Below are 22,189 nucleotides of genomic sequence, written 5' to 3'. Positions count from 1 at the left end.
ACCAATCCAGTTTGATATGTGCTTAGCATTTAGTAGCAGCTGCTGTAACAACATTTATCCGATCTATATATGGCTCCATGATCTATATATACATGACATCACGATCTATACATGCTGTCACGATCTATATATGCCACCACGATCTATATATGACACCACGATCCAAGGGTGTCAACTATTTTCGGCTGCTGTAAAACCTCCATGTAGGTATAAACGACAGTGGTTTTATGCGCATGACCCAAACAACATGAACGCCGCCAGCGAATTTAAGTAAAAAGCGAAAACATTAATAGCATTTAATAATACATAATATGTAAAATTCCAAAAATAATAAACAGACAGACGGACAGACTTATCAATGACCCAACCACATTGAACTGTGGGTGGTATCTCCTGTTTTAAAACATATTCAATGCTAAACAACAATAGAAAAGAAAGTTAAAAAAAAACACAAAATCATGCATGAATCTAAGTTGCAGAATAGTTAACATTTTGTCCATTCGTCTATCGCAAGTGCCTTTGGGGTTTTACCCAAACAGGCGCACTTGACCCCAGCGCTTTCTTTTTAACTGAGAAACGCACTCGAGTGGGATTCTATGGACTATAGAATCGCTCGTCACTATTCAGCTAATATAAATTAGTATGAACTAAACAAGGAGAAATTGTTCAGGTAATGTTAGAAAATTTGCAATGAGAGTTGAACCAAATAAGGAAAACGCAACACTTTTCTAATGGTCAGTTTCTTTACTGGATTCTTGGTTTTCTTAAACCCTATTTTAATCCGACAGTATTCTGTTCACAAAACTTAGTTAGGTTTTGAGAATGGATTGTTTCCAAGACAGGTTTTATTTACCAAACCAAACCAGGGTCCGTATTCAATTCAATTATTATCCTTAGACATTCCTCAGTGATTCCATTCAGTATACTGGTTAAATAATTCTACGGTCCAGTCAAAACACTTTGTTTGCAGTCACCAAGCCGAACAAGCGAGTTTTTCCTCCGGGCACTCCGGTTTCCCCAAAAACATAAGACCACACTCTCGCGTAATATCGTGCCAATGAGAATGATTAATATAACGTTGAAATAACTTCTTTCATAATCGATGTAAAATAAATAAGTATTAACTTATCAAATCACTCACATTTTACTTTAAAGTCTGAGTAAAAAAATCTTATTGAATACAACCCGGATTTTTATGCAAGCTCGGCCCTGCTTTTGGGATCCATTGCCTTGTGACACAACCTTGGGTTGAGTAGAGTAAAGAAACCGGTCATGTGGGAACATAGACGGACGGGTGGACAGGGTGCCGGGTTGCCGGACTTACCGGTTCGCCGGGTGGACCTTCCTTACACAGCTCACTTACCGGGGGACCGGCTGGCCCGCGGGTCTCCTGACCGGCAGACGCTAGCAGGTCGTATGTGCCGAACTCCTGAAATGGAGAAATAACGGCGTTCAAAAACCTGCTAAAGGATGCGCTAGAAAAATAGTTAAAATAAGTGATGCGACAGTTGTTCACAACATAAGAGGACAAAGTGTCCCGTCAGTATTAGTGTTAATGTGACACAAAAATACCAACGAGATTGAAAGTTGATTATGTATCATAAGTTGGAATAAATGTTAACGTGTCATAACATGGAACAAAAATGTTTTTTATGTCATAAGATGGAAAAATTGATTATATGTCATAAAATGGAAACATTGAAAATGTGTCATAAGATGGAAAAATGATTATGTGTCATATAATATAAAAATTGATTATGAGTCATAAGATGGAAAAATTGACCATGTGTCATAAGATGGAAAAAAAAATGATTATATGTCATAAGATGCAAAAAATGCTTATGTGTCATAAGATGGAAAAAAGAAGATCATGTGTCATAAGATGGAAAAATTGATTATATGTCATAAGATGGAAAAATGATTATGTGTCATAAGATGGAAAAAATGATTATGTGTCATCAGATGGAAAATTGATTATGTGATAGATAGATTTTGTGACCAAAGATAATGGGAAAATATATAAATAACACAATCCGGTGGAAACGTCCTTTTGTCAAGTGACACTTGGCACGTGTTTATGTGACGCAATAAGAATACAGTTTAAGAAACGTTATCATGTTTCAAGTAGCGTTACTCAAACTCTGTAATATGACAAGATGCTACTTACAATTCCTGATCCCTTCTCGCCCGCAGGTCCTGGGGGTCCCTGAAAACACAGAACACCTTTCAATATTCTGGCGGTAATTAAGTGTGAAGAACAAACGTACATAACTTGAAATGTTTGGTTTGTGGCGGGGCTTATAATGAAATCGTTTAACAAGGGGTGTCTGGTAAATGAAAATTAGGTCATATGGAATGTGTTAACAGTATCGAAATTAGGTCATACGAAATATGTTTAATACATGCAATATTTTTTAATACCTGGTTTGACCGATATTTTGCATGTACTTTTTACTTAATATTTAAAAAGACATGTTAAAAAACTGAATATATCAAACGTTTAACATATATGAAAACATTTCTATAAAAGCTACTATATATAGTTAGTTTATAAAAATGTATGTAAGAGCACTTACCGTAGATGGTTTCAGAAAGCAATTATTTATGTGACAAGACAATTAATTAAAAGATTTTATGACAGTGAAGGACATAACAACATTCAAAATACTTTAAACACGTGTGCCGTACGTAGACGCTTTAACAACATTGTACGTTATCAAAATATTTATAAACCATAAGAAATTTATTCCGAACAAATAAGAAAACATATATTTGGTCAATCGGAACATCTCGGCCAATATATATGGAAAACAACCTGGGATGTACATATGTTTACATTGTCAGAATTTTTTACATTTAACTACGCTGCAAGTAGAGCGCGTAGTAATTTCGATTCAGCAGATAAGCCTAAGGAATCATCTTTATTTATGCAATAATACAATTCACTTTGAATATATTGGAACATAATTATAAATATTACACGTTTAATCACAACAATGACATAATAGTATTATTATAAATTTTATGGACTACTTTTAATAATGCACCGGCATAAATCCGAGGTTGTTTTCGAAGGAAAATGGCCGAGGTGTTCGATTGCAATTTTCGTTTTATTTACATGTAATATGTTCACTGACATAAAGTAATGATACTTAATAAACGCAATATTGTCGCTAAACACCAGCATTGGTATAATGGGTACTCTATTTTCAATAATCCCTAAGACACATTGAAACATAAATTGATACTTACGGGAGGGCCGGGATGTCCCGGGGGTCCTAGCATGCCCATGGGTCCAGGGCTCCCTGTCTGACCTGTGGGACCCTAGTAAACATGCACCAAGGAGATACAGTGACGCCCTTCATAAGCAGTGATCGATATTACATTTCAGAACAATAATCCCGTATAGTTATTATAAACCCCGTTGTTGGATCATACGTTACAGCATTTTATACCCGTATGTTTTCACGCAATTTAAATTCAAATTGGTGAATTGATGAATATTATAGAAAGTAAAATATGTTTACTACGTTTCTGCATAACTTTTATTTATAGTTTAAACCAAAGTTCTTCACAGTGAAAGTAATGATATAATGTAATATGAGTGCCGGAAAGACACTTTTTCTTACGATTGCAAATTTAGATAAAACATTGTTTTAAATTTTGTGATAAGAGTACCAATCTTTGATATATCAAATGCTTGCCGCACTACGTAGTACTGATGGAGAATACTCGATAACGTTAATTATTTTTTCAGTTTTATTTACTACTAAGGTATAATTCTATGTTTCCCAGCTCTATGATTTTCATACCGGTCTGCCATCCTGTCCCGGTGTTCCTCTCTCGCCGGGCGCCCCTCGTTCGCCGTCGGTACCCTAAAGACAGACGGACGAACGTACAAATAATCTACATTCATCTATATTCTACATAAAGACACATAAACATACAACCTACCTCGCTGTTCAACTCGGCTAAACAAAACTGGCTGCCCTCGGGAACTTGTTTCGCAAGTCTCAAAGAGAAGCAATTTAGTTTATTAAAATGTTGGGTAGATGAATGAAACTGAGATTATTTGACAACGAATATTTGAAAAAAAAGGCGTTTCCCTCTTTAATTTAGTGTTTAAAGATTCACGATTTCCGGACTTAATTTGGCATATATCTCAATTAAATAATATAGAAAATTTTGAAAACTCAAAAGAAAATAGTTCCACGAGAGCAACAAGTTTGTTGTTCGGTTTATACTCATGCAATTCATACGCCAACTACACAATATAGTTCCTCTTACATCCGATTGAAAGCCTTCAGAAACCACGAACTCCTTCAGCTTGCGTCTTTTCGATTTCCGATTTTTTCGTTTTCGCCCATTTTTTTCTTTATCCGCAAGTATATCGATGACCAAAATGGCTAATATTAAAAGATATGTAACTTTTCGGACATTCATTTTGGATCTATGAATGTCTTAAATGACACTGAGAAAAACTGAGGTGTTAGGATAATGTGGAATGGTAGTCTCTGAATCCAAGTGACCAGTTTTCTTTGATGGCCATGGGTTTTATATAGCTGGTGTAGTCACCTGAACGGAACTAATCTAATTTATTAAATAATTTGTTCGTGAGAGTCTGTTATCCAAACAGATTTTTATCTACATGTATTCTAAAATACTCACATCAAACAAACGACTTTTAAAACGCTGAACAAATTCAAATCGGTTTTTTATAGAGATTTAAGAAGAAATTTCTCTCGTTTCTTAGGGGGGGGGACTTCAATAACAATCTTGAAATATTTCTTTAATTAGAAATATGTGACGTAGCCTACGGGCAGGGACAAGAGCACGCACGTTTCTATTGCTTGATACAGTCGAACCCCGTTGGCTCGAACTCTCAGGGACTCCGGCGAAAATACCTCGAGAGTCGGAAATTTCGAGCCAAGCGGAAATTCAGTAATTATTCAGTTTAAAGAAATCGGTCCTTGACATGAAATTAAAGCCAACGAGTAATTCTAACCAGGGGTTCGATTGTATATTGAACAATTAAAATACCCGTGCTACATAAATTATATCCATTTTAAATGCATAAATGGGCATAACTCGTACGTTTACTTCAAGGTATGATTATAATTATGACTGGAAGCCTTTTATCACAAATAAAAAAAGATATTGCAGTGTATTGTATTGTATTGTTTTATACAAATGCGTGTCAATCAAATTAAAAAAAGAACCGCTCATTATGGGACTATATGATTACAATGTAAATACCAAGCTTTCCGTAACGTTTATAACACAATAATAATATTAAAGGCAGTAGACACCAGCTGGTCCCAAAATTAGCAAAAACACTAACTCTCAAAACAAGCCTAGAATTGTCAAATAGACCTAGTAGAAGGCCGATAATACACCATTTTACACGGATTTAAAGCTTCACTCTCACAGATATACCATTTTCACAACTTTTTATTTTTTGTCTTGGAAAGAGCAAATTTTTGCGTAAATATCTGCAAACCAATGATAAAAGATTGCTGACAAAAATCAGATCGTGGATTTTCATATTTCCGTTCGAAAATTAATGTTTTATGGCTTAAACCTTTACTAACGGTTTAAGAAAAATGCATAAAACATCATTTTTTGAACTTAGATATAAAAATCTGCGATATAATTTTTATCAGCAGTCTTATATAACTGGTTTCCATTGATTTTCGCAAACATGGCTCCTTTCAAGACAAAAAATAAAAAAAAAAGTTGTCAAAACGTTCAGTCTGTGAGAGTGCAGCTCTAAAAAATAACGTAAACAATCATGTTGCCTACCATACTGTCTTAGCTGCTTGTCGCGGTTTTAAATAGCGCTGAATGGTTTCCCCGTTTAAAAATCGTTTTTATTTCCGAACGTCTTACAAGTCATGTGATCGTTTCACTAACTAACCGCCAATAAGTGTTTGCCAACTCTCTGTCATTTTCAGCAGTGATAATCTCTTTGAAAAGTTTATAAAATTCGTCAAAGAATATTCCACTTTAAAAACACAACAATGATGTCGTAAATAACGATGTTAACAAAGTTCGGAGAAATCGGCCCAATGGATAAAAGAGCATTTGGTTAGATTAATGGCGAAACATTATAATAAAGAGTCGATCGACTGGTAGGATTACGAGACAATAATACAATTACAGAACATATAATAATGCTTGATGAATAAACATGACTCTACAAATCGTTTTCTATAAAAATATCATAAATCATTTTTTTAGTTCGTCGTTAAAAAGCTTGACAGACCTTATATAACATATTCAAAACAAATCATTGTGACGTAAAACACGTCTGGCGCGGTAGTCATAAAACATCTTAAGTCATTTCCTAACTTAAGACATTTTCTTAAGTTAAGTTTCTCACTGGTCATATGATGTATTGGCTTAATTATATCTAAAATACTTTATTTTTATTAAATATATGCATATTATTACGGTTATTTATTAAAAACTTATACATTTTTGCTTAATTTGACCAAAAACATTTTAAGAAATTGACTTAAGTTAGGAAATTACTTAAGATGTTTTATGAATACCTGCCACTGGCCTTTACATTTATCTATATTAAAGAAATGATTCATATTTTCACTTTGTTTGAAATGATAATACATTTACAACTTATCATATAACTTACCCTCGGTCCCAAGGGCCCGGGCATCCCTGGTTTACCGTTCTCTCCACGTACACCCTGTAAACATACAGTATTACTTTTATTTAAAACAACAACAACAACAACAACAACAACAACAATTATGGTATTATATGGTCATTGTATGGTTTATTGAATGCAATGGAGAACATGTTTCGATCCTTGGCAAACACTTAGAATTCTAAGGCGTGAATTGTGTACGAGGACGACGCCGTCTGACGAGGAAGACACTAATGGCATGGCAATGTTTTAGACTTGTTGCTTTCCAAAACCAAAATAAAAATGTAATTCTCCCTGTTTAAGTTGATTATATTACCGAACTACTTATACTGTGTTATTATAACCTTATATAGCATATAATAGTTTTTTTAAATATGATGACATGCACAAACAAATCTCTAACATTTAATGGCCATTGCCCGGTTTCACAAAGCGACTGAACTCGTTTGACAAATTTTGAAAGGATTTTTATGCGCTCTAATTGGAATTTTCTTATGACTGGCTTAACGGATCGGAAAACATGAACTCGTTTAAGATAGTGAAATCTGCCAAGAAACTGGTATTCAATATGAAACCTTAGTCACTATTTTCGTTATATTTAATTGACCTCATTCATTGTATACAACCGTTCGTTATACCACGCAATCCGATTAGCTAGATCATTTTTAAATGCATAAACGATCAACGAGTACATCGAATTCCTGCTCGGGGCTACAGTAACATGTCATTGACTTCATTCACTGTATAGGTCCGTTGGTCATACCAAGCAATCCGATTAGCTACATCATTCTACGAATTATTTGAATTCCACATCGGGGCTACAGTAATATGTCATTAACTTCACTCACTGTATACATGTAGGTCCGTTGGTCATAACACGTAATCCGATTAGCTACCTCAATCTTAAATGCATATACGATCAACGAGTATATACCTACCTCGGAGCTACGCCCCTGGAACATTTTTTTATCATTAGGTCAACATTACGAGGTTACGCAACGTGTTCATCACCATTACAGATTACGTAATGCTACATGTGCCCTCCGCACATACCTAGCAATTAGCCTTCAAAGCAAGCATTCAGACTCTAACTTGTTAGTTAATTAGTTTAACTGGTTTTAAATAACATGAAACGTGTCTGCGTCTTTTGGTGAAGGAAATCTGGACCGCTCCTGCTAAAATACATGTCTGCCCGACTCATTAAAAGGACATTATTCTTTTGTCGGTGAGACCATTTCGGGAACGTTCGTATAGGTCAAAGGGAAATTAATTCATTTGAATGCTGCTGGTTGGCCTTGTGAACGGGCAACATATTTATTTCGTGTCTTGAATTCAACGGAGAACGTGTTTCAATCTTCGACAAATAGTTCAAAAGTATTAAACGAGAGATATGTACCGCTGCAAAAAGTCAGATTACTAATGAATGAAATTATAACGGAAGTCAGTCTGGGTATAAATGTTTCTCAGGGCTCCGATGGATAATATTATAGCAACACTACAAGTTAATTGAGAAATAGTATATCACAAGACTATGATGAATATTGCAATTCATTTATAAAATCAGTTAAGTTGGTAAATCAATCGGCAATATTGTCACTGAAGGCTCCGATAAATATTGCCATATAAACTGTTTATAAGACAAATAAAAAACATCGTCGGACATCACGAATAAACTTCTACGCTATGCTTCGTTGTGTACCGTGGGCGACTGGTCTAAGAAATTCTCGTAATCATGAATACTCAATGAGCCAGTTTCAGAACCAGATGTTTCGCCGTAGAAAAATATTCTAGCAAATGCCGGAATTGAATTGTTTCCACTTTTAGTACTTTACGTGATAACAGCAGTCAAGACCATTCGGCCATGGAGGCTACTGCCAGTACAGGGTAATTGAAGAATATTGAATACTTGTAATGTGCAAATTCATTGGAAAAAGAGTTGCCTTCACTTTCATATGTATTAGAACGAGATTTTGTCAGTGAATTCTCCCACGGTAGTTATGAAGTGTAACGGAGTTAAGCACCGTGGATGCCGACGCTGACAATATACAAACAGTTAAACTTACAGGTGGGCCTCTCTGTCCCGTCTCTCCTGGGTGTCCTGGCTCGCCAGCAGCTCCCTACAATATAAATCATCAAGTCAGTACTGTATTATCGGCGTGTGTACTTTGTTTTGTCAAACATTTGAAAAGTTGACATGGGTGACATTCAATATTCAACTTAAAGCTGCACTCTCACAGATTGAACGTTTTGACAACTCTTTTATATTTTGTCTTGGACCGAGCCAATTTTTGCGAAAATCCATGGAAATAAGTTATATAAGACTGCTGACAAAAACTTAGATCGCAGATTTTTGTATTTTAGTTCAAAAAATGATGTTTTATGCATGTTTCTTAAACCGCTAATAACAGTTTAAGCCATAAAACATTAATTTTCGAACGAAAATATGCGATCTGATCTTTTATCATCCGTTTTCAGATATTTACGCAAAAATTTGCTCTTTCAAAGACAAAAAAATTAAAAAAAGTTGTAAAAATGGTATATATGTGAGAGTGCAGCTTTAAGTCAATCTTATGATCATACATCATTGACTTCATTAACTATGTAGGTAATTGATTAATAATCAGAAACCCGATTAGCTACATCGTTCTTATATCCAATTAAGACCAATATTGGAAACCAGCCTAGTAATTGCTTACCCTTTTTTGATTTTCGCACACATTTTTGCTACATAAATTCATTTTCGTCATGCCATTGCTAAATTAAGGTCATCAACTTTATTTCAAATGAATTTAAAACATATAGGAAAGATGCTTTAACAATTTAAACACATAGTGGACTGTTAAAAGCATTTTCAAAACATTAAAGCCTTTATTACCGCTTCTCCTGGGTCCCCGGGTAAACCGTCTCGGCCCGGGGGTCCCTGAAATGATAATACATAAATTCAATTACAAAAAAGACAAATACCATATGAGAACAAACGAAAAGTCCAGTAGAAAGTACCCCTGATGGGGATCGAACCCACAACCTCCTCCTCTCACCCAAGAGGTTGTGGGTTCGATCCTCATCAGGGGTACTTTCTCATGGCCTCTCAAAAAAAGGACACAGTACTGGTTTCTGCCCAGGAAACGGACTCGAGAGTGATTCTATAAGCTTAGCTTTCGTCACAATCGAGCTAAAATGAATTTGTATATACTAAAAGTCCAGTACTTTTGACACTGTCAAAACATTTATACACACGATAATTAACTCTAATTAAAATACAACCTTCATTTTCAGCCAATGAGATTGCAGATAGGCAATCATTAAAAACAAGACTAAATCATTAAGAATTTCAACTTTCGCGGGTGTTTAAAGGTCTGCCTACTGCCACTCATCCGATACACACTCGTTCTTAGTCAGTAAGATGACATTAAGTCATATCTAAATGAATAAGAAAGACTCGTTCAGTGCGCTCATTACGCCCATTCTTAATCATTAAGATTTAACTTTAGAACATCGCACTATTACTTAGCCTTTAGAATGTGTCAAAGTGAAACATTTAAGGGCAGTTTATCACCAATGTCATGAGCTTATTGAATTTTTAAATGTTCTGATATTTTAGCGCAATTTAAACAAAACAAAATTTAAACATAGCTAAAACGGAAATACTAAAGAACGTACGGCTACTCCTGGTGCCCCATCCTTTCCGGAAGGTCCCGCCTGTCCGGGCGGACCCTGCAACGGAAAAAAACAACACTTAACATCTGAGTACGTTCCAGTGAGGTGCCATAACGTAATTATATGCATTCTGAACCATAGATCGACCGAACTCGCGATGGTAAAAATATATACAAAACATCAGTATGCATAAAAATATGCGTATTTTAAAACGGAAGCCAGTGTATAAAGTGTTAACCTAGTTATTATTATCAACCGGAAAACTGTTTTCTGAATATTATAGTAAACAACATTTAAGCAGAATGTGTTGGAAAAAAAGCTTTAAATAATGTATAAAGATTGATATAAACTGCATCCGTATAAGCCGATGACTAAAAGAGGTGCTGGTTTATGGTAGCAAAGTGGGCTTCCTCCGGGTACTCAGGTTGCCCCAAACAGCACACGACCACGCCCACGCATAGCGTCGTGCCAACGTTAGCGGCTAACAAAATGTTGTAACAACTTTATAAACGTTTAAAATAGATAAAGTTAAAACTTGTAAGGGGCGAGTCTTACCGCTTCTCCTCTAATGCCCGAATCACCACGTGGTCCTGGAGCTCCCGACGGGCCCTAAATATATAAACAATTGTAACGCTCAAATACAATTAAAGGGCAATACACACAAGGCAAACACACACTAATAGCTAAACGCGATCCATATGATATTTTATCTGGTTTTAATGAACTTTTAATATTAGTGTGCTCGAAATAACTAACTAAAATAAAGTTTTTAAGCTTAAAACGCTCTGCTCATGTAAGTAGAATTATTCAATTGTAATTTTAAAGATTATAAATAGATGTTAATGTATTTAATGTTGTCATAAAATGAAATTTACACTGAGGAAACAATAATGTTATGAAAATAATTCTATCAAAAGACAAACACATAGCATTAGTCGTCTTAAAACATACAGCTGCAAAGTGCGCTGCTACGTCACATAGAGCTCCCGACACATAGAGCTCCTTTAAGAATACCATATATATAATTGCCCAAAGAGAGCAATCTAATTCACTGGGGACCAACTACGTTACACCATAATACATTCGTTTCAAAGTCCAGCCTCGGCTGCTTCGATAAAAGGGTACAGCGCATGATAGTGTTAAAAAGTATTACCGTTCATAGAAATCAAACAATCTAAAATCATATCCGTTCCCGTACGTAGAAGATTAAACTGTATGTGATGCTCGACGAGTTCTGTCAAGAAATGCAAGATAGCTATCATGCAGTGTATAATTTTATCATAGCGCCACCTATACTGGATTTCATAGCGACACATTCTTTTATTTTATCTAGTTAGTCCAATGTGAACTTGATGAAGATGTTTCTGTTAGACGATCTATGTGTTACGTTCAGACATATACAGCTGCTTTGGGCGCTCTATGTGTAGGGAGCTCTCAGTGGTATATTTGTACGCATTAACCCGCGCGCTTATAAATATGCACCTTGCCAAGGCCCTTGCGCTGCGTATTTGTACAAGTTGTATAACTGTTTCAATAGTGTACCATTTTCACAGATAATTTGATACTTAATTATTTAAACTATATTATATAAAACTGGTACTGGTCTGGAATTAAAAATAACGGAAATTACATTAATCCCCTCGAAATATTTGAATGACGTCATTAAAACGTCGATTAGAAAACGACATTTGCGTCGGTCTCATTTAGTGCTGGTAATCAAATAACATGATTTCAATCATAGACTGACTATTCCAATTATACAAAAGAATAAATTTTCAGAAATGAATTTTGAGATATTTATAAACAGCTTTTCGCGAATGGTACCCTATTGAAACTAATATGCATAAACTTAAGCATTGCTGATGGTTTAAGACGCTTATGCCTTCTCCAAATACCGCTCAAGCAATTCTTGCATATTCCTGGCCAGCACAACTGCGCATGCGCAGACGTTTTCTTGCAATAATATGATAGCAGTCCTTAATTAACGTCGTCGGATACACCCGGTGACGCCATTACGCCCTGCTTTATCCAGTTTGTATTAAAACGTAAAAAGCATTTGCACATTTCGGAAAAAGTATGAATCTAACCCTTTGAAGAAATAAGAAGACATTGTGCAATACTATTTTTAGAGATGCTATTTGAAAACTTACCAAAGCGATACCATTTTGACCAATCCGAATGAAGCATGTTCAAAAGAAATCGATACAATTTACAGATCTACAATTTCAAAGCGGAATTTCAAAAGAGAGAGAAAACGCTAGCATTTCAGCTTACAAAATAATTAGCATGTAACTTTATTTGTAAGTATTGCATTTTATAAAAATATACTTTAAATAATCTATTAATAAAACATCCTATTTTTTAAGTTAGGACCAACATTATTTTTAACTCTTGCGAAACAAAAAATTTCCCTTGCATCGCAGCTTAATACTTATATGCCAACCTGTGTCTTGCTATCAAAGAGACCTTAAAATGTCAAAGCACACATGTTAAATCGTGATAAAGCAGAACATAACAATTCTACATGTATTCGTGAATTAGTTACATGATCAATAATACGTATCCAAAAATTATATAGTAAAAAATGAAAGTGATAAAAATATTAACACTAAATTTTATTTCTAAAAATTCAACGCCACTCTCAAAGCAAAACTGGGTAATAACTAATAATACAGAAAAAGAACCAAACCACTAGCCATAATATTCTATTCTAGCAACATAGAAGGTATATATGAAGGTATCAATGCCCTTTTAGGTAGAAAAAAAATCAATATACGCAGCCCGCGCATTGCAAAGAAGGAAAACTCTCAATACAAATATACCAAGGACACATATTTTTCTGCATTCGAACGTTCAACATGAAGCATAAGAACACGTTATTTATCAAGGTTTAGTTCTTGGGTAATGAAGGTGAACATGATGAAAGAATGAGATTAGCCAACTCCATACGTAGTAATCTTCCCTAAGGCTTACACCTAAATATTTTGCTATCAGGTTAAGTAACCGCTGTTTTGTTTGAACGTGTACTAAGTATTATGATACGTGAAGAAACGAGGTGGCGAATGGGCCAATTTACAACGCATCGATCTTAACAGTTTAACGATACGTATAAGTTCGCGGTGAAATGACCTCTGAATAGCACGAAAGAGTCAGAGTTAAACAGGTAAATTATGTTCTATTATCAGGGGAAGTAACGCTTCCAGTAGATTCAAATGATACGGGTAAGAACGAGGTGGCGAATGGGTCTACTTCTATCGCAGTTATTTTCACCAATGCTTATATATATATTTTATTGTAATGTCAGGGGAGATAACCGATGAAGGGAGTTTGTAAACGAATATGAACAAACGGAAGGAAGTTCATAAACGAATATGAAAAAATGGAAGGGAGTTTGTAAACGAATATGAGAAAAATGGAAGGGAGTTTGTAAACGAATATGAAAAAATGGAAGAGAGTTTGTAAGTGAATATGAAAAAATGGAAGGGAGTTTGTAAATGAATATGAAAAAATGGAAGGGAGTCTGTAAGTGAATACGAAAAAATGGAAGGGAGTTTGTAAGTGAATATGAAAAAATGGTAGGTATGCAATGATCACTCCAATTTTAATGGTAAATGCAAGAATATGGTTGCGAACAGCCCCAATTCTCAAGCAGTGAATCTCTTTATTTCTAACTACTTAAAACTTTCTGTGTTGTCATAGGAAGTAACCGCTGTATGGAATTTGCGAATGATAGGAATACATGAGTGATAGGTATGAACGGTCATTTATGATAAGTAAGAACTTAAGTGGTGGCGGTCATGCAAGAATTACGAGAGCCATGTACTCGGATGGAGTCGAGATATCCGTCGAGTACCCCGTCATCTAGGTCACCGATGCCACGGAACTCTCCAGGCGGTCCGGGTGGTCCTGGCAATCCCTGAAATTAGCGGAGACAACTGTAAATACAGTGGAATTGAAATACAGTCAAGAATGATTTGAGCCGAACATTATTACTGCGAGTACGAAAACTGAGGCCTGTTAAGGATTTCTGCTAAAAACATATTTCCAAGGGGTTGGATAACAAAACAAACTCATCATATTTTTTTTTTAAATCATATAAGAACCTTTTCGTAAATATGTAAAAATAGCTATCAGTGTCTGCTTATACGCAACGAACCCTCGCAAAAATAAAAAAAAACGTCGTTGTTTCCTCCAGACGGCTCATTTTCACGACGTCACATAAATAACGCAATGAAAATCTACTGAGCAATAACCTGAGTCAAGAGTATAACTCAAAGACACTTTTATCATTTTTTGTTACATTTTCAATCATAAACCGTTTGCACAAGGCTTAATTTCCTGCCTGGTGTTGCAAAAACGGTCATATAAAAGATATATGGGCAACAATCACCATTTTGACAATTTAAGGACGATACTTAAGCATATGCTAAGAGACTCACTGTATCTCCTTTGTCGCCCTTATCGCCGTCCGTGCCATCGAATCCGCGTTCACCACGCTCACCCTACAAACACAGCAATCAAAATAAAGTCTGGGAGGTGCTAACATTAATGTGACCATAAAAACAACAGTTATATAGGAGGACGACTATATATATTCTATAATATGACTGTTAAACCCATATTTTGTTCACTTTGTTCCATTTGAATGCATTTCGCAGTTATATTATACCCCTTATATTGCTAAGGAGAACGTCTATACATTGTCTATACGATGGCTGGTACATCCATATTTTGTTCAGTGATTTTCCTTTGAAAGCATTTCGCACAAAAACAGAGCGTATGTTGTATAGAATTAAACTGGTATTGGTCTGGAATTCAACGCATAAGCCTAAAGAAAACTACAATTAGGCATAATTGTGGGCATTTAATTTATAAATCCTTACCTGTGGTCCGGGAACTCCTGGTGCACCGTCATTGCCCTGGAATGTAAGACTGCTGTTGAATGCAAGGAACACACACATTGCTTAGGATGATCAAAAATAAAATGTTATTTTCTTATATTCTCGAATGACCATTAATGACAATCAACTACAATTGGAACGGCTAATGCCAGCTGTTGTGACAGGTTTATGGAGATCTACCAACTCAGGTAATGACAACCGTACCGATTCTCCTCGAGGTCCGGCTGGTCCTTCCGGTCCTCGCTCGCCCGGCTTACCCTGGAAAAGTATGAAATTGTCGCAATACTTAAATGAGGTGAAAATACTAATAGTTTGAACGAAACTTTACAATTCTGGATATGGAATTAAGCGAACACGACACACCATTTTTTTTTAAATCGAGACACTTATCATGAATTCTGCGTTCAAGATTGTTGGCTATGCAATTTGTGCTTTCAACATCCTATGCATTTATTGTTTCGATAATAATAATTAATTTCATTATCGATATTTTTTTCAACATTTTGGACATTGTCACAGAATAAAATTAAAACTAAAAAATAACATAGATTCGCGTTACATTACATAAATGAACTATATATCTTTGTGTTGTGAGACCGTTTATAGTTAAAGCACAGGGGCGATTTTCATATAACATCTTAAAGCTGCACTCTCACAGATGGAACGTTTTGACTACTATTTTATTTTTTGTCTTGGAACGAGCAGTTTTTTGCGTAAATATCTGAAGACCAGTGATAAAAGACTGATCACAAAAAATCAGATCGCAGATTTTAATATTTAAGTTAAAAAAATTGATGCTTTATGCATTGTTCTTAAACCGTTAAGCCATAACACATTAGTTTTCGAACGGAAATATGAAAATCTACGAATTGATTTTTTGTCAGCAACCTTATATCATTGGTTTGCAGATATTTACCCAAAAATTTGCTCTTTCGAAGACAAAAATTAAAAAAATGTTGTTAAAATGGTATATCTGTGATTGTGCAGTTTTAAGTTCCACACTTATCACATGATATAATAACTTCAAAATATCTTAAATACTTCATTTTCATTGATTTTTTTTTTTAAATTTGACTACGAAAGTTTTAGGAAATTGACTTAAGTAAAGAAATGGCTCAAGAAGTTAAGATGTTTTATGAATACGGCCCATGTGTGTTGTATTGGGTTATGAGTATTAAGAAGGTAACCATACCGGAAATCCGTCCATGCCGTCCCTTCCGGCATTTCCGTTCTCTCCTTGTATTCCCTGAAACCGATGGTTATATACTTTAAGGGTCGCTTTATATGGGTGTTTTTTATCATACTGATATGTTTATCAATCCCAATATCGAATTTGCTATTGTTCATCAAAAACCATACAATTACATCATGCGAAAAAAATATGCAGGAGTTGTATTCAATCAAAACAGCATTATAGATATATGTGATTGTTTTGGCGAAAATCTGTATTACTTAAAATACATCAAAAATGGTATTCGGAAAAAAATATGCATAATTTTCTAAATTGTCATTACAATCAAAACCCGCTATGTCGAAATCGAAAAAAGTTTGAAATAACCAGAATTTCGAGATAAGTGAGTTCGACAAAGAGGAATTTGACTGTTTCTCTGTTTATATAATCATATATCTGCAACTTACGGGCTCCCCGGGCACGCCTGGTTCTCCTGGTCTTCCGGGCTCGCCCTGAAAGAGTTTTAAGACATATAAATATGCAGGAGGTGTTAACATTATATAACATATTATCTTTCGAACTCGTAATTATATTCTTACAATTATATCGCTTCTGGACCAGAGCGCCATTGGAATCAGACAATGCATACAAAGTATACAATTTACAGTCTCTGAGTTTGATCGAGACCGTCATTTAACACAAATGATAACTGCCTCACTGTCAGCGCCCGTAAGTACAAGCTTTGGAGGTCGTCTGCTTTTAAGGATCACTTCATGTCATGTAAATGAGCCAAAATGACAAGGAAACTGTTAAATGTATATGTACTTTACTAACATCAGTATAATGGTAATCTAAAAGTGCTTCACTTACGTTCATTCCATGCGTTCCCTGTGGTCCTTGGGGTCCCTGAGGCCCGGCTGGACCCTGGACAATAAACGAGTACATACAATAACTGACAAAATTCAGACAATAACAATCTTTAATGTACTGCAGTGTTTTGTGCTTAATTTTAATAGATGAAAGAACACTATGTCGCATTCAGATAAAAATGCGCCTGCACTATTGCGCATTTAACCGTCGTATATTGTATATATGAAATGAGCGCTGGTATATATACTTAAGATAATAAAATTGCGTTCATGATTGAATGGTCGAGCAAATTTTAGTGCTTTCGCCGTTCGATTTTATTTAGTATCCAGGTGCGACGATAAATGCATTAATACTTTAAATTATAACATTTAAATGCGAAAATGGGGTAATGAATTGATTTATATTACCGGAATCTGTACCACTTCCTGTTGAATCTCATTGGAGGCTATTGCCTAAAAACACAAAACGATTTGATAATAAAATACACAATTTAGAATTGGTTGAGGTATGATTAAACACTTTTACAGATAATTTTAATAATTATTTCATTTGATGTCATAACAAATCTAGGGAACGCGTTGCTATGGTTACCGGTGCTCCTGGGGGTCCGGGCTGTCCCTGGATTCCCTGGATACCCTGCGCTCCATCCCGTCCCTGCAACACAAAACGTATACAATGATACCAAATGATTTCCTCCGTACATTTTGTATGTGCGCCTTGAATCGATTACTAGTTATGACAAGTGTTGTTCAAGCGAAGGTGATCACGTTTATTAAGAACCTTATTCAAAGTGCATACAGTGTATTTACTGAAATGATTCTTACTTGCATTTACCACAAGGTCACTATAACCAAATATATTAGAAAATTGCAAGCGATAAGGCGTTTTAGGATCTGACATGAATATTTATGTCAGAAATCTTTTTTGTTAGTTTTTGACCCCTAAATGACATTTAAACATCGTTTAGGCCAAACAATCAGATGAAACAGGTACTTACCGCGGGCCCCTCTGGTCCTCGTTCGCCTCTGAGACCTGGGTCACCCCGGTCGCCCTGAAACAAACCAGTGAATTATTAAACACATGTATATATGCAGAATTTTCAATTTATCAATGGTCAAGGGTCATCCTTGTCTTATATCATTGTCTTTATTGTGTGAACTGATTTATACGAAATAAACTTTGTTCTGTTCTGTCATATGTATATAAATACACTGAGTGACTTTAAAAACACAATACATTGAACATTATTTTTAATAAATAAAACACTGTTCAATTTGACAGTCCACAAAGAGTTTAATATGTTGTATAACCTTTCGTTTATTAAAATCAATTTGAAAGTGTTGCGTTTTTAAAGTCTCTCACTGTATCATTACATATATGTGTGTGTAAAATTGTATGTAAATTTGTGAAATAAAAATGGTTACTTTTGACATATAATTTGGTACTTTATTTTGTGTGTGACGATGTTAAGGGCGTATAACCCACTAGGTATGACTAGTCGCATAAGAAAAACAAGTTGTTCCCCCTACAGCTATATATTTTTACAAGGTTCAATGTAACGTCTGCAATGTACTGAACCAGGCTCATAAGTGCTCGTTAATTCTGATATCCAAAAATGAATTATATGATAACATACTCTATTACGTTTTACTTATGAACCAGTCAATTACCACAACCCCCAAGGTCCGGGCGTATACCAGGGATACCCGGGGAAGTGGGTCGGGTTTTTACCTTTCAGGTGGCCCCGCAGTGCCGGGTGAATGTGGTGGTTTTGTCTAAGCGCAAAATATAGCGGGGAACGGGCTTTACGTAGGTACGGAGCTATTTAGCGGGGATTTTACCATCAGTTCGTCCCCGCAGGACGGTGATTTTACCCAGGGTTGGCTGGACCGAGAGTCAAAGTCCCCGCTATACCCCGAACCTTTGGGGGGGAGGGGCGTGGTTACAATTAAATTACCGTCGCCTCAGGTGCTATATCGTTCTATCTACTAGTATATGTTTGGGTAATATATTGAAAATGCATATTTCTGATTCTTGTCTGTGAAAAACGATTGAATATGATAATTTAGTGTCCTTTCCCAATCAGCCACTCCGCGATTCTCTTTTATGTCGTTTGACCAATGATGACTTATGCACCAGACAATTGTAACCACGGCCCCCAGGTCCGGGGAATAGCGGGGACTTTGACTTTCGGTCCAGCCAACCTCAGGTAAAATCCCCGCTATGCAGGGACGAACTGATGGTTAAATCCCTGCCAAATACCATGCACCCCAGGGAGCCTAGATTAGGCAAATTCCCCGAAATATTTTGTGCGAAGACAAAACCACCGCATTCACCGGGCACTGCGGGGCCACCTGAAAGGTAAAAACACGACCAATTTCCCCGGTATACCCCCGAACCTGAGGGGTTGGAGGGTTGGGGCGTGGTAACAATTGACTGGTGCATTATTATTTCCATGAACAATAATGTAATGTGAAGATCCACATTCATTTTTGATGATTAGCTTAATCGCTCCATCTTCTTATTGTTAAAACATACAAACTGCCGTTTGATGAAAACATAATTTTATTTATAGACTTGAGTGGGATTCAAATCATGAAAATAATGGAGATATACCAAAGGATAAAGGATAGTTTTCATACCAAAATAATTGCACTGCTTTATCACAAAATAGCAAAATAACTGACTGTTTACCGATGACAGAAACGAAAAGTTAGTGTTTACAGATTGTATAAGACAATAATTCAATGTAAACAAAGATTTGATACACTTAAAGCTGCACTCTCACATATTGAACGTTTTGACAACTTTTTTTGTCCTGGAACGAGCCAATTTTTGCGAAAATCCATGGAAACCAGTTATATAAGACTGCTGACAAAAAAGCGGTATATTTATTTTAATTTCCAAAATTGATGTTTTATGCATTTTTCTTAAACTGTTTAACGGTTTAAGGCATAAAACATTAATTATCGAACGGAAATATGAAAATCTGCGATTTGGTCTTTTGTCAGCATCTTTTATCATTGATTTACAGATATTTAAGCAAAAAAATGCTCTTTCCAAGAAAAAAAAAAGTTGTAAAAATGGTATATCTGTGAAAGTGCAGCTTTCACCAATAATAACAACAAAATTAATTCATTATCATTGTGTTTTAGCGCCAACATGTTCAACTTTGTTCTTGAACCTTTGATTTTATTCAAAACATCATATATCTTCAAAGGTATCGATATTCATTCTACATTTTTCGGGCTTTTAAAATACCATAAATTTTAAGTTCTGTCTATTTCCTTCAAGTTTTATTTTCAATTATTTTAATCGCTTCACAAAATCCAAATTGTTTAAATTGTTGAGTTCTAGAGAATGCAAAAAAGCGAGTTAGAACAAAACAGCAGTGAGGGGAAAATACGTTATTCATTCATAAAGTTGCAGAGAAAATCTATCAATGGACGCATATCAGCACCGTCTACATTCCTTACAATTATAGAAGTCTCTTTCATATCTGTCGGCACGCGCTTACAATAGGAAACTGTATATTTTTTATTGGATACCAGTAACGTATACATTATAAAATAAACCGCAATAAAGAATATTGCTTATTGTGTTTCTGTGATTTATTTCAAAATCCATGACATCAAAACGTCAATAATAAAATTTATAAGTGACTATAAATTATGAACGTCAAATTAGTGACTTGATCAAATATCAATTCTATAGATATTATCAATATTTAACGTATTTGTTCCAATAATTACAGCTAATGATCTTTCATCTACAGTTTTGTAAGGGGTTTATCATATCTAAAGGTAAATACATGAATAATATCCTACCCTATAATTACACATTAAAGTAATGGTTACCATTAGAACTCTAGGCTAACTATGTGATGACATGCGATAGTTAAGAACACATATTAAATCCATCAAAAGGATTGAACACTTTTGAAATGACAATGCTTATTCGAAACGTACAAAAGTAGAGATTTTTGTGAATTTAAATACGATTTGATTATAAGGCAGTAAAAGACAGGCTGGATATCGAAGCTATACTGTCATTTTATTTCTCAATAATCTGAACTTTCATTGTTGTTCCCATTCGTTTATTAATGTCCAACTGGGAACTGTTTCAAAAAGGATTTTAGTCGTGACTTTAATTATGTTAAATCTGTATGAACGTTACAAATGGCGCCCTCCCTCTCTCATTTTTTTTTATAAATACAGGCAAAACTCGCTATGTCGAAGTCGTCGTGACCTCGGAAAATACTTCGAGATAATAGATATTCGATATAAGCGGAATATAAAAAAGTGCAAAACTTAACCGAAAAACTAAAAAAACATTCGACATAACCGGAACATCGAAATAACAGAGTTCGACATAACGGCGTTCGACTGTTCTTGCTAAAGATTAACTCAAACAAATGTCAGGCAAAATAACATAACTATTACACTAAGATCATTTCATCTTAAATGGACTAAGATCGTTACGTATTTCTGTCTGTGTACAAAACTCATCAGGAAGTTGGGCAAAACACCCTTGTGCAAGAAAATTTGGTTAAATGATTGTCATTTCCACCAAATGATAATTTCCACTAAGATAGGATGTCTTTTAATGCCAATATATATAGTGTTCAAAGATTAATGACAGATTGTGCCTACCTTTGTTCCAGGTGTGCCATCAACTCCTGGAGTTCCTGGTTGGCCCTGCAAAAACAAGTATACATACTGAAAGGGACAAGCCTTAAACATCAATTACCGGTTACCATGGTAACGGAGAGTTATTTACCAAAGACGGTATGTTGACATTAGTTATAATGATAACATCTTTTAACAAAGAAAAATTCGGCCGTCGTCAATTTGTATTTTATTTGAAATGATTGCATATGTGATTTAAATCGCACAAGTCACTGTTCGGATGACACATTTCTTT

General features: G+C 35.3%; 1 protein-coding gene across 21 annotated transcripts in view; it reads right to left on the bottom strand.

Annotated features, from left to right (window-relative positions):
- LOC128213615 (collagen alpha-1(I) chain-like) overlaps positions 1 to 22,189 on the bottom strand; it is a 257,574-nt gene that overhangs the window by 7,055 nt on the left and 228,330 nt on the right. For 19 of the 21 annotated variants that reach the window (XM_052919564.1, XM_052919571.1, XM_052919567.1 and 16 more), the window contains 20 exons: positions 21,919 to 21,963; positions 18,264 to 18,317; positions 17,858 to 17,920; positions 17,674 to 17,718; positions 17,267 to 17,320; positions 16,864 to 16,908; positions 16,418 to 16,471; positions 15,430 to 15,483; positions 15,208 to 15,243; positions 14,764 to 14,826; positions 14,148 to 14,240; positions 10,880 to 10,933; positions 10,328 to 10,381; positions 9,543 to 9,587; positions 8,731 to 8,784; positions 6,653 to 6,706; positions 3,813 to 3,875; positions 3,253 to 3,324; positions 2,168 to 2,206; positions 1,325 to 1,429 (listed from right to left, as the gene is read on the bottom strand). In XM_052919564.1, the coding sequence (XP_052775524.1) occupies positions 1,325 to 1,429; positions 2,168 to 2,206; positions 3,253 to 3,324; positions 3,813 to 3,875; positions 6,653 to 6,706; positions 8,731 to 8,784; positions 9,543 to 9,587; positions 10,328 to 10,381; positions 10,880 to 10,933; positions 14,148 to 14,240; positions 14,764 to 14,826; positions 15,208 to 15,243; positions 15,430 to 15,483; positions 16,418 to 16,471; positions 16,864 to 16,908; positions 17,267 to 17,320; positions 17,674 to 17,718; positions 17,858 to 17,920; positions 18,264 to 18,317; positions 21,919 to 21,963 (1,146 nt within the window). The remainder of the gene's footprint in view (positions 1 to 1,324; positions 1,430 to 2,167; positions 2,207 to 3,252; positions 3,325 to 3,812; positions 3,876 to 6,652; positions 6,707 to 8,730; positions 8,785 to 9,542; positions 9,588 to 10,327; positions 10,382 to 10,879; positions 10,934 to 14,147; positions 14,241 to 14,763; positions 14,827 to 15,207; positions 15,244 to 15,429; positions 15,484 to 16,417; positions 16,472 to 16,863; positions 16,909 to 17,266; positions 17,321 to 17,673; positions 17,719 to 17,857; positions 17,921 to 18,263; positions 18,318 to 21,918; positions 21,964 to 22,189) is intronic. The other 2 variants (XM_052919575.1, XM_052919576.1) reach the window with 2 other exon arrangements.

This window comes from Mya arenaria, chromosome 13 (assembly GCF_026914265.1).
Source record: "Mya arenaria isolate MELC-2E11 chromosome 13, ASM2691426v1".
Taxonomy (NCBI): Eukaryota; Metazoa; Mollusca; class Bivalvia; order Myida; family Myidae; genus Mya; species Mya arenaria.
Note: the sequence above shows the minus strand (reverse complement) of the source record. Positions and strands in the feature narration are given on the sequence as shown.